The sequence below is a fragment of the Rhinoraja longicauda genome, chromosome 6 (assembly GCF_053455715.1).
Source record: "Rhinoraja longicauda isolate Sanriku21f chromosome 6, sRhiLon1.1, whole genome shotgun sequence".
Classification (NCBI taxonomy): Eukaryota; Metazoa; Chordata; class Chondrichthyes; order Rajiformes; family Arhynchobatidae; genus Rhinoraja; species Rhinoraja longicauda.
In genome coordinates this window covers 43612960-43625566 of record NC_135958.1, presented here as the reverse complement: position 1 = coordinate 43625566, position 12607 = coordinate 43612960, and the positions used below count along the sequence as shown (strand labels likewise).

General features: G+C 57.4%; 1 protein-coding gene across 3 annotated transcripts in view; it reads left to right on the top strand.

The window, feature by feature from the left end:
* Positions 1 to 12607, top strand: part of fbxo31 (F-box protein 31) — a 33220-nt gene that overhangs the window by 15003 nt on the left and 5610 nt on the right. For all 3 annotated transcript variants that reach the window (XM_078401798.1, XM_078401800.1, XM_078401799.1), the window contains exons 4-7: positions 2706 to 2873; positions 5500 to 5574; positions 6074 to 6183; positions 8091 to 8244. In XM_078401798.1, the coding sequence (XP_078257924.1) occupies positions 2706 to 2873; positions 5500 to 5574; positions 6074 to 6183; positions 8091 to 8244 (507 nt within the window). The remainder of the gene's footprint in view (positions 1 to 2705; positions 2874 to 5499; positions 5575 to 6073; positions 6184 to 8090; positions 8245 to 12607) is intronic.

Genomic DNA, 12607 nt, shown 5'->3' with positions numbered 1-12607 from the left:
GCTGGGATAGGGGCGGGGGCTGGGATTGGGACGGGGGCTGGGATTGGGGCGGGATTGAGGCGGGAGCTGGGGGCTGGGATTGGCGCGGGGGCTGGGATTGGGGCGGGAGCTGGGGGCTGGGGCTGGGGCTGGGATTGGGGCGGGGGCTGGGATTGGGGCGGGGGCTGGGATTGGGGCGGGGGCTGGGATTGGGGCGGGAACTGGGGGCTGGGATTGGGGCGGGAGCTGGGGGCTGGGATTGGGGCGGGAGCTGGGGGCTGGGATTGGGGCGGGGGCTGGGATTGGGGCTGGGGGCTGGGATTGGGGCGAGAGCTGGGGGCTGGGATTGGGGCGGGAGCTGGGGGCTGGGATTGGGCTGGGGGCTGGGATTGGGGCGGGAGCTGGGAGCTGGGGGCGGGGGCTGGGATTGGGCTGGGGGCTGGGATTGGGGCGGGGGCTGGGGGCTGGGATAGGAGCTGGGGGCTGGGATTGGGCTGGGGCGGGGGCTGGGATTGGGCTGGGGCGGGGGCTGGTATTGGGGCTGGAGCTGGGATAGGGGCGGGGGCTGGGATTGGGGCTTGGATTGGGGCGGGGGCTGGGATTGGGGCGGGGGCTGGGATTGGGGCGGGGGCTGGGGGCTGGGATTGGGGCGGGGGCTGGGGGCTGGGATTGGGGCGGGGCTGGGGGCTGGGATTGGGGCGGGAGCTGGGGGCTGGGGGCTGGGGGCGGGGGCTGGGGGCGGGGGCTGGGGGCTGGGATTGGCGCGGGGGCTGGGATTGGGGCGGGAGCTGGGGGCTGGGGCGGTGGCTGGGATTGGGGCGGGGGCGGGGGCTGGGATTGGGGCGGGAACTGGGGGCTGGGATTGGGGCGGGAGCTGGGGGCTGGGATTGGGGCGGGAGCTGGGGGCTGGGATTGGGGCGGGAGCTGGGGGCTGGGATTGGGGCGGGAGCTGGGGGCTGGGATTGGGGCGGGAGCTGGGGGCTGGGGGCTGGGATTGGGGCGGGAGCTGGGGGCTGGGATTGGTCTGGGGGCTGGGATTGGGGCGGGGCTGGGGGCTGGGATTCGGCTGGGGGCTGGGATTCGGGCGGGGCTGGGGGCTGGGATTGGGGCGGGGCTGGGGGCTGGGATTGGGGCGGGAGCTGGGGGCTGTGATTGGGCTGGGGGCTGGGATTGGGATTGGGGCGGGGGCTGGGATTGGGCTGGGGGCTGGGGCTGGGATTGGGGCGGGGGCTGGGATTGGGGCGGGGGCTGGGATTGGGGCGGGAGCTGGGATAGGGGCGGGAGCTGGGATAGGGGCGGGGGCTGGGGGCTGGGATTGGGGCGGGATTGAGGCGGGAGCTGGGGGCTGGGATTGGCGCGGGGGCTGGGATTGGGGCGGGAGCTGGGTGCTGGGGCTGGGATTGGGGCGGGGCTGGGATTGGGGCGGGGGGCTGGGATTGGGGGCGGGAACTGGGGGCTGGGATTGGGGCGGGAGCTGGGGGCTGGGATTGGGCTGGGGGCTGGGATTGGGGCGGGAGCTGGGGGCTGGGATTGGGGCGGGGGCTGGGATTGGGCTGGGGGCTGGGATTGGGGCTGGGATTGGGGCTGGGATTGGGGCGGGGGCTGGGGGCTGGGATTGGGCTGGGGGCTGGGATAGGAGCTGGGGGCTGGGATTGGGCTGGGGCGGGGGCTGGGATTGGGCTGGGGCGGGGGCTGGGATTGGGGCTGGAGCTGGGATAGGGGCGGGGCTGGGATTGGGGCTTGGATTGGGGCGGGGGCTGGGATTGGGGCGGGGGCTGGGATTGGGGCGGGGGCTGGGGGCTGGGATTGGGGCGGGGGCTGGGGGCTGGGATTGGGGCGGGGCTGGGGGCTGGGATTGGGGCGGGAGCTGGGGGCTGGGGGCGGGGGCTGGGGGCGGGGTCTGGGGCGGGGGCTGGGATTGGGCTGGGATAGGAGCTGGGGGCTGGGGTGGGGGCTGGGATTGGGGCGGGGGCTGGGATTGGGGCTGGGATTGGGGCTGGGATTGGGGCTGGGATGGGGGCGGGGGCTGGGATTGGGGCGGGAGCTGGGGGCTGGGATTAGGCTGGGGCTGGGATTGGGGCGGGGGCTGGGGGCTGGGATTGGGGCGGGGGCTGGGGGCTGGGATTGGGGCGGGAGCTGGGGGTTGGGATTGGGCTGGGGGCTGGGATTGGGGCGGGAGCTGGGGGCTGGGATTGGGCTGGGGGCTGGGATTGGGGCGGGAGCTGGGAGCTGGGTGCTGGGATTGGGGCGGGGCTGGGATTGGGCTGGGGGCTGGGATTGGGGCGGGAGCTGGGGGCTGGGATTGGGGCGGGGGCTGGGATTGGGGCGGGAGCTGGGGGCTGGGACTGGGGCTGGGTTGGGGCGGGAGCTGGGGGCTGGGATTGGGACGGGGGCTGGGGGCTGGGATTGGGGCGGGAGCTGGGATTGGGGCGGGGGCTGGGATTGGGGCGGGAGCTGGGGGCTGGGATTGGGCTGGGGGCTGGGATAGGAGCTGGGGGCTGGGATTGGGGTGGGGGCTGGGGGCTGGGGGCTAGGATTGGGGCGGGAGCTGGGGGCGGGGGCTGGGATTGTGGCGGGGGCTGGGATTGTGGCGGGGGCTGGGATTGGGGCGGGGGCTGGGATTGGGGCGGGCGGGTGGGCGTTTGGAAGTGAGGGGGCCATCCCCACTCTGTGGCTGGGCTGCCGGGAGATGCTGACTGGGCTGCCGTCTTTGCTTTGGTTTGTAGGTGGACGGGCTGTTCATCATCGGCTGGATGTACCTCCCTCCCCACGACCCCCGTGTCAATGACGCCATGCGCTGCAAACCCTTGTTCCGAATTCACCTGTGGGAAAAGAACAAGGCGGAGGTGGAATGTATGTACGGCCACAAGGGCTCCCACAAGGGAGACATTCAGGTAGGAGTCTTTCCAGCCATTCCTCACTCATTCAGTCCTTGTGCAGAAAGTTATCGTGTGCTGTTGGTGAGGGACAACTTCCCACAGACTGAGCCACACACTCTCGCTCATCAGGCCTTGCCTTGCCAATTGCTGATGGATTCTTTTTCTCTGAATCCTCTCCAGTAAATGGACTCCAGGCCATTATGCTCACTGCAGCCACCCTCCCACCTGTGTGGCAAAATGTCTCCTCATTTAGGGTTAGATGACCTACTGTTGTTGTGAAGCTGTCCCCCCGGCCCCGGTCACTCCCCCACCCGGCCCTGGCCACTCCCCACCCCCCCCCCCCCCGGCCCCGATCACTCCCCCCCCCCCCCCCCGGCCCCGGTCACTCCCCCCCCCCCCCCCCCGGCCCCGGTCACTCCCCCCCCGGCCCCGGTCACTCCCCCCCCGGCCCCGGTCACTCCCCCCCGGCCCCGGTCACTCCCCCCCCGGCCCCAGTCACTCCCCCCCCCGGCCCCGGTCACTCCCCCCCCGGCCCCGGTCACTCCCCCCCACCCCCGGTCACTCCCCCCTCCCCGGTCACTCCCCCCCTCCCCCGGTCACCCCCCCCCCCCCGGTCACTCCCCCCCTCCCCCGGTCACTCCCACCCCCTCCGGTCACAAACCCCCCGGTCACTCCCCCCTCCCCTGGTCACTCCCCCCCTCCCCCGGTCACTCCCCCCTCCCCCGGTCACTCTCCCCCTGTCACTCCCCCCCTCCCCCGGTCAGTCCCCCCCCTCCCCCGGTCACTCCCACCCCCCCGGTCACTCCCACCCCCCCCGGTCACTCACCCCCCCGGTCACTCCCCCCCCCGGTCACTTCCCCCCTCCCCCGGTCACTCCCCCCCCTCCCCCGGTCACTCCCACCCCCTCCGGTCACAAACCCCCCGGTCACTCCCCCCCTCCCCCGATCACTCCCCCCCTCCCCCGGTCACTCCCCCCCTCCCCCGGTCACTCCCCCCCTCCCCCGGTCACTCCCCCCCTCCCCAGGTCATTCCCCCCCTCCCCGGGTCATTCCACCCCTCCCCTGGTCACTCCCCTCCTCCCCCGGTCACTCCCCCCCTCCCCCGGTCACTCCCCCCCGGTCACTCCCACCCACAGATATGTTGCTCACAGTATTCCAAATGCGGTCTGACCAGTGCCTTATAGAGCCTCAGCATTACATCCCTGTTTTTGTATTCTAGTCTTGTCGAAATAAATGCTAGCATGGAATTTGCCGTCTTTACTACCGATTCGACTTGCAGATGAACATTCTCTCCCCATTTATTCCTACTACCAAAATGCATGACTCCACACTGTGCTACAATGTATTCAGCTCACTCTCCCAACCTGTCCAAGTCAATAGTCAATAGTCAATAGTCGTTTATTTGTCACATACACATAAATGTGTAGTGAAATGAAACATTACCCGCAGTTGAACAATAAGACCAATAAGAATAATCAATAAAAATGCAATAACACAAACAATCACAACTAACACCAAACAAAAGAAACATCCATCACAGTGAGTCTCCTCCAGTCACCTCCTCACTGTGATGGAAGGCCAAAATGTCTTTTTCTCTTCCCTGCCGTCTTCTCCCGCGGTCAGGCTGTTGGAGTTGCCACGTCGGGGCGGTCGGGGCTCCCGATATTGAAGCCGCCGCTGGACGGTGAAAGGTCCACGGCCTATTTCAGGCCGCGCCGGACGGTGAAAGGTCCGCGGCGGGCCGACCCAAGCCCCGCGATTCGGGGCGGGCGAACACGCTGCCTCTGCCGCTGCCGGAGCTCCCGATGTCGGCCCCCATCCAGGGGCCTGCGGGCTTCCGACATCCACGCGGCCCGCGCCGAAGCCTCCGGAGACGAATCGCAGCTGCTCCCGCAGCATCCGCAGGCAGCCAGCGCCGCAGGTGGTGAGTCCAGGCCGTGGGCTCTGCGAACCAGAGCCCCAGGTGCATGGCCGGTGGTAGGCCGCAGTGGGAACGGAGACACGACACAGAAACAAAGGTCGCGTCTCCGTTCGGGAGAGAGAATTTTACAGTTCCAGTTCCCGTTCCCTCCCCACCCCCCCAAACATAACATACAAACCCTACACCATATTAAAACTACAATTCAGACAAAAACAACAAAAAACACAAAAGACAGACGGACTGCAGGCAAGCCGCAGCTGCGACGGCAGCGCTGGCTCCGCTGGTAGTGAGTCCTTCTGAAGAGTCCTTGCTTTCTCTACACTACCTACCCCTCCACCTGTCTTCATATCATCTGCAAACTTGGCCACAAAGCCTTCAATTCTGTCAACTAAATAATTGATCATTATCTTTTGATTCCAAAATTAGGGTAATTGATTACCTCATATTAAATGATTTGAACCAATGAGGATACGTTTTATGAAGGCAAGAAAATGCAGATAATGGAGCAAAACACAAAATGCTGGAGGAACTCAGCGAGTCAGGCAGCATCTGTGGAGGGAAAGGACAGAGAACATTTTGGGTCAGAACCCTTCTTCAGACTGACTGGTAATGTCATCTGTCCATCCCCTCCACAGATGCTGCCTGACCTGGTGCGATGTGCGTGTTTTGCTCAGACTACATTTCATGTTTGTTTTGGAAACAAAGGTTCTCTTGTTTGCAGATTGTGAAGAAAGACGAGTTTTCAACCAAGTGCAATCAGACGGATTTCCACCGGATGTCTGGAGGGAGACAGGAGGTGAGTTTTGAGGGTCGAGCTGATGAAGAGAAGGTGAACAACATTTATGGCAGGACATGGTTCAAGCTGCCAATACACTCCAGTCTTCATGCAAGGGCAATCCCACTCCCCCTTCACCCTTTCCTTTCCCTTGAATCCTTAAACCTCCGCTCGCCATGTCGGTGGGGAACTCTGTACTTTCGCACTGAACAGATTATTCAGCCCAAAGGGTTTCTACCCATGATAGACAGAATGTGAAGTAACCCAGCGGGTCAGGTAGCAGGCCGGAGAAAATGGATATTTCCTCTGTCAGCTTTCATCCACCCTCGGCTCCCCCTCTCCCTCTTCTTTATCCTGCTTCCTCTTAAATACAATACTGCCTACGAATATAGCAGGAGGCTAGCTGGGCCCTGGACCCGCCCAACATCAGTGTGCCAGGGATGGCTGTGTGTTTGGTGGATGGAGAGAACGATGGGCTCCATACAATCAGGACCTCTGTTATTACATTGTGTTCTCTCAGGAATTCCGGACGTGGCTGGCAGAGGAATGGGGCCGCACCCTGGAGGATATTTTCCATGAGCACATGCAGGAGCTGATCCTCATGAAATTCATCTACACCAGTCAGTACGAGTGAGTGTCTGTGCCTGGGGTGCTCGGGTAAGCTCAGTCCATCTGCAGTAGCACGCACAGCTCCGGCCCGCACAGCTCCACCGGAGCTCAGCATCTGAGAGAAGGGTGGGGTTGGGGCAGGCCCCTTAGGTGTGGGCCGGGCGGCGGGGGGTGGGTCCGGGCGGCGGGGGGTGTGGGCCGGGCGGTGGGGGGCAGGGGGTGGGCGGCGGCGGGGGGGCCGGGCAGCGGCGGGGGGGGCCGGGCGGCGGCGGGGGGGGAGGGGCCGGAGGGCGGCAGGGGGCGGAGGGGGAGGGGCAGGAGGCAGGGGCGTGCGGCGGTGGGCGGAGAGGGCATGGTGGGCGGGGGGAGGGGGCAGGGTGGGCGGGGGAGGGGGCGTGGGTGGAGGGGGCAGGGGGGGAGGGGGCCGGGGGAGGGGGCAGCAGCCGGGGGGAGGGGCAGGGGCCTGGCGGGGGGGGGCGGGCGGGGGGGAAGGAGTCATGGAAGGCACCTAAGTTAATTCAGCTTCTCTCAGTCTCATGTGGGTCCTGTGGAATTTGGGGAGTTCCTTTTGTACTGGACTCAGCACCTGACTCGGAAGCCAAAGGTAGAGAGTACAGGCCACCTGGCTTCAAGTGGGGAGATGTGGAAACCTATAAGCAAGGAAAAAATCACTAGACATTAAGGGAATCTTAATATAATCAAAACAAGTCAGCATGGATTACACGCCCTACAATACTCAGAACTATATTCCACACTCTATCTCCCTCTTTGCTCTATCCAATTTCCTGAAGTTTGACTATTGTATTCATGTATAGTTTAAGTGATCTGTTTGGATGACAGCAAGAATAAGGCTTTCGCTGTACCTCGGTACAGTGACGATAATAAACCTAAACTTAATGAAAGGAAAATGACATTGGAAGCATTTGCTGGGGCTCCTGGCGGGGCAGGTGAGTGGGCATTGGATATTGTATAAGAAGGAACTGCAGATGCTGGTTTAAACCGAAGATAGACACAAAAAGCTGGAGAAACTCAGCGGGATAGACAGCATCTCTGGAGAGAAACAATGGGTGACGTTTGGGGTCGAGACCCTTCTTCAGACTGGTTAGGGATAAGGGACACGTCTCCCCAATGTATAAGAGTTCACATCTTGAACAACGGATACAGTAGATGAGGTTGGAGGAGGTGCAAGTGATCCTCTGCCTAACCTGAAAGGACTGTCGGGGTTCCTGGACAGAGTCGAGGGAGGAGGTACAGGGACAGGTGTTGCATCTTCTGCGGTTGCAGGGGAAGGTTGTTTGGGTGGGAAGGGATGAGCTAACCAGGGAGTTGCGGAGGGAACGGTCTCTGCAGAAGGTAGAAAGGGGTGAAGGTGGGGAAGATGTGGGTAGTGGTGGGATCCTGTTGGAGGTGGCGGATATTTTGGAGGATTATGTGCTGTATGCGACGGCTGATGGGGTGGAAGGTGAGGACAAGGGGACTCTGTCTCTGTTGTGACGTGGGGGGAGGGGGAGCAAGGGCGGAACTGCGGGGTAGGTTGGAGACACGAGTGAAGGCCTCATCTATGATTGGAGAGGGGAACCCCCGTTCCATAAAGAATGAGGACATCTCGGATGTCCAGGTGTGGAACACCTCATCTAGGGCGCAGATGTGGCATAGACGGAGGAATTGGGAGTAGGGGATAGAGTCCTTGCAGGGTGGGAAGAATAGTCGAGATAGTTGTGGGAGTTGGTGGGATTGTAATAGACGTCAGTCAATAGTCTATTTTTTGTGATGGTGACTGTGAGATCTAGAAAGGAGGGGGAGGGCATTGTATATTTCTTGTTCTTGTCATTGGATGATGTCCTTGATCTGGTGCCTGTTCCTGCCGGCTGCAACCGGCACCATGTTTATTTGCCTGAGGTTCATGTCATGTGTGCTTTGTGTTTCAGTAACTGCCTGACGTACCGCAGGATCTACCTGCCGCCCTCCAGCCCAGAGGACCTGATACCCCCTGGCCTCTTCAAAGGGACGTACGGAAGCCATGGCCTGGAGATCGTCATGCTCAGTTTCCATGGGACCCACGTTAAAGTGACAAAGATCACTGTAAGTGGCCATAGAATTACTGTAAATGGCCGTGGGATTAGTGCACGTGGCCATAGGGTGACGGTAAATGGCCATTGTATAGTGCGGGTGGCCATTGTATTAGTGGGGGTGGCCGTGGGATTACTGTAAATGGCCATTGCATTAGTGCGGGTAGCTGTGGGATTACTGTAAGTGGCCATTGCATTACTGCGGGTGGCTGTGGGATTACTGTAAATGGCCATTGCATTACTGCGGGTGGCCGTGGGATTACTGTAAATGGCCATTGTATTACTGCGGGTGGTCGTGGGATTACTGTAAATGGCCATTGTATTAGTGCGGGTAGCTGTGGGATTACTGTAAGTGGCCATTGCATTAGTGCGGGTGGTCGTGGGATTAGTGCACGTGGCCATTGTATTACTGCGGGTAGCTGTGGGATTACTGTAAATGGCTATTGTATTAGTGCGGGTGGTCGTGGGATTAGTGCACGTGGCCATTGTATTATTGCAAGGGGCCATGAGATTACTGTAGGTGGCTGTGACCCAGTGGTCTGCTGACAACATACCTGCAGGAGCTGAGTGGAGATCCGTGGTGTGTGGAGCAATTGCTGTGGACCCTGTGAACAGTGGCAGCGTGCTCACTCTCCTCACCACAGGCAAAAGCAACGCAAGGTATCTGACCCCAATGTTTACTGTGACATTCCTTGTGTTATCGGGAGAACTCTGTAAGGTGCCATGGGTACAGTGCCAGGTTGTATTAGCTATTGGCAGATTTAGAGTCATGCAGAACAGGAGCAGTGCCTTTGGCCCATCGAGTGCCAGCCAGCCAGGTCCCATTTACACAATTCCTTTTATTCTGCCCACATTCCATCACCAAATTCCCATTCCGCCGATGCAGTATTCCTTGGCACTCTATGGGGTGTGGGACAACACTGGAACATCGGTAGAAACTCATGAGGTGATGGAGAATGTGAAGACTCCAGACACAGGAGATGAAGACTGGATCTCTAGTGGTGGTGCCAGCTATAGATCTGGTGGTTGAGTTCAATCTTTGCTCTCGATTTAAAATGATCTACAACAACATTGGGCTGTGCTGAGGAAGGTCTGCATTGCTGGAAGTCCCCTATTGCAGACGGTAACCCATGCCTTTTGAAGTAGCATCTGGTGAACAGTTCCATGGGGAGGCGGGAATGTGGAGCTGCCGATCAGTTATGATACAATCGTTGAATTGTGCAGTGTAGTAACAGGCCCTTACTGCCTACCTGTCCCTGCTGACTGTGATGTCTATCCACCCCATTTACCTTCATGACTTTGTCTCCCTCTTTGCCCTTCCTGTCCTATTGTATCCACCTGAGGCAGTTTGTTCCGGATATCCATCACCTTCTGTGGGGAAATACCATTCAGACCTCCCTTCAATCTCTCCCCTTCCATGTGAAACCTGTGCCCTCTGGATTCCCCTGTCCGCCGGGGAACAAGATTCTGGCTATCCACACCCCTATCATTTTGCAAACCTCTGTCAGGTGACCCCAAGTCTCCGACATTCCAGTGAGAATAAACCCAGTCTATCCAATCTCTGCTTCTAACAACTGCCCTCCATTCCAGGCAACCTCCCGGGATATCTTTCCTGATCTTATTAAAACAGTAGAGGAGGATTAACTGGCTAAGTGAGCTACTCCTGTCAACGTATATCTTTATATGTAATAGACAATAGGTGCAGGAGTAGGCCATTTTGCCCTTCGAGCCAGCACCACCATTCAATGTGATCATGTACCCCATTCAGTACCCTGTTCACAATCAGTACCCCGTTTCTGCCTTTTCCCCATATCCCCTGACTCCGCTATCATTAAGAGCGCTATCTAACTCTCTTGAAAGCATCCAGAGAATTGGCCTCCACTGCCTTCTGAGGCAGAGAATTCCACAGATTTACAACTCTCTTGAGTGAAAAAGTTTTTCCTCATCTCCGTTCTAAATGGCCCACCCCTTATTCTTAAACGGTGGCCCCTGGTTCTGGACTCCCCCAACATTGGGAACATATTTCCTGCCTCTAGTGTATCCAATCCCTTAATAATCTTATGTTTCAATAAGATCCCCTCTCATCCTTCTAAATTCCTGTGTATACAAGCCTAGTCGTTCCAGTCTTTCAACATATGACAGTCTTGCCATTCTGGGAATTAACCTAGTGAACCTACGCTGCACTCCCTCAATAGCAAGAATGTCCTTCCTCAAATTTGGAGACCAAAACTGCACACAGTACACCAGGTGTGGTCTCACTCGGGCCCTGTACAACTGCAGAAGGACCTCTTTGCTCCTATACTCAACTCCTCTTTTCATAAAGGCCAACATGCCCTTAGCTTTCTTCACTGCCTGCTGTACCTGCATGCTTACTTTAAGTCACTGATGAATAAGGACGCCCAGATCTCTTTGTACTTCCCCAATTCCTAACTTGACATCATTCAGATAATAATCTCCCTTCCTGTTCTTACCACCAAAGTGGATAACCTCACATTTATCCACATTAAACTGTATCTGCCATGCATCTGCCCACTCACACAACCTGTCCAAGTCACCCTGCATCCTCCTCACAGTTCATACTGCCACCCAGCTTTGTGTCGTCTGCAAATTTGCTAATGTTACTTTTAATCCCTTCATCTAAGTCATTAATGTATATTATATATAGCTACGGTCCCAGCACCGAGCCTTGTGGTACCCCACTAGTCACTGCCTGCCATTCTGAAAGGGACCCGTTAACCCCTACTCTTTGTTTCCTGTCTGCCAACCAATTTTCTATCCGTCAGTACCCTATCCATGTGCTCTAATTTTGCCCACTAATCTCCTATGTGGAACCTTATCAAAGGCTTTCTAAAAGTCAGGGTACACTACATCCACTGGCTCCCCCTTGTCCATTTCCCTAGTTACATCCTCAAAAAATTCCAGAAGATTAGTCGAGCATGAATTCCCCTTCGTAAATCCATGCTGACTCGGAACGATCCTGTTACTGCTATCCAAATGTTCTGCAATTTGTTCGTTTATAATTGACTCCAGCATCTTCCCCACCACTGATGTCAGGCTAACTGGTTGATAATTACACTTTTTCCCTCTCCCTCCTTTCTTAAAAAGTGGGATAACATTAGCTACCCTACAATCCACAGGAACTGATCCTGAATCTATAGAACATTGGAAAATGATCACCAATGAATCCATGATTTCTAGAGCCACTTCCTTAAGGTACCCTGGGATGCAGACCATCAGGCCCTGGGGATTTATCAGCCTTCAGTCCCATCAGTCTACCCAACACCATTTCCTTCCTTCAGTTCCTTCGTCACCCTAGGACTTCTGTCCACTAGTACATCTGGGAGATTGTTTGTGTCTTCCTTAGTGAAGACAGATCCAAAGTACCTGTTCAACTCGCCTGCCATTTCCTTGTTCTCCATTATAAATTCACCTGCTTCTGTCTTCAAGGGACCCACATTTGTCTTAACTTTTTTTTTCTTCACATACCTAAAGAAGCTTTTACTATCCTTCTTTATATTCTTGGCTAGCTTACCTTCATACCTCATCTTTTCTCCCCGTATTGCCTTTTTAGTTATTTTATGTTGCTCTTTAAAAGAGTCCCAATCCTCTGGCTTCCCGCTCATCCTTGCTATGTTATACTTCTCTTTTATTTTTATACTGTCCTTGACTTCCCTTGTCAGCCACGGTCGCCTACCCTTAGAATCTTTCTTCCTCGTTGGAATGAACTGATCCTGCACCTTCTGTGTTATTCCCATAATACCTGCCATTGTTGTTCCACTGTCTTCCCTGCTAGGGTCTCTTTCCAGTCAACTCTGGCCAGCTCCTCCCTCATGCCTCCATAATCCCCCTTGCTCAACTGCAATACTGACACTTCCAATTTTCCCTTCTCCCTCTCAAATTGTAGATTAAAACTGATCATATTATGATCACTACCTCCTAATGGCCTAGTTGAGGCCAGTTCATTGGCTATATTTAAGAGGGAGTTAGATGTGGCCCTTGTGGCTAAAGGGATCAGGGGGTATGGAGAGAAGGCAGGTACGGGATACTGAGTTGGATGATCAGCCATGATCATATTGAATGGCGGTGCAGGCTCGAAGGGCCGAATGGCCTACTCCTGCACCTATTTTCGATGTTTCTATGGCTCTTTAACCTTGAGTTCCCTTAATAAATCCAGTTCATTACACAACACTAAATCCAGAATTGCCTTCTCCCTTGGTAGGCTCCAGTACAAGCTGCTCTGTGAGAAGAGAGGAGGTCTGATGCCCTACATAGCATTTAACGCTCCACCAATTGCCTTGTGTTACTGTTAAGAGTCATAATCAGAGTGATACAGTGTGGAAACAGGCCCTTTGGCCCAACTTGCCCACACCGGCCAA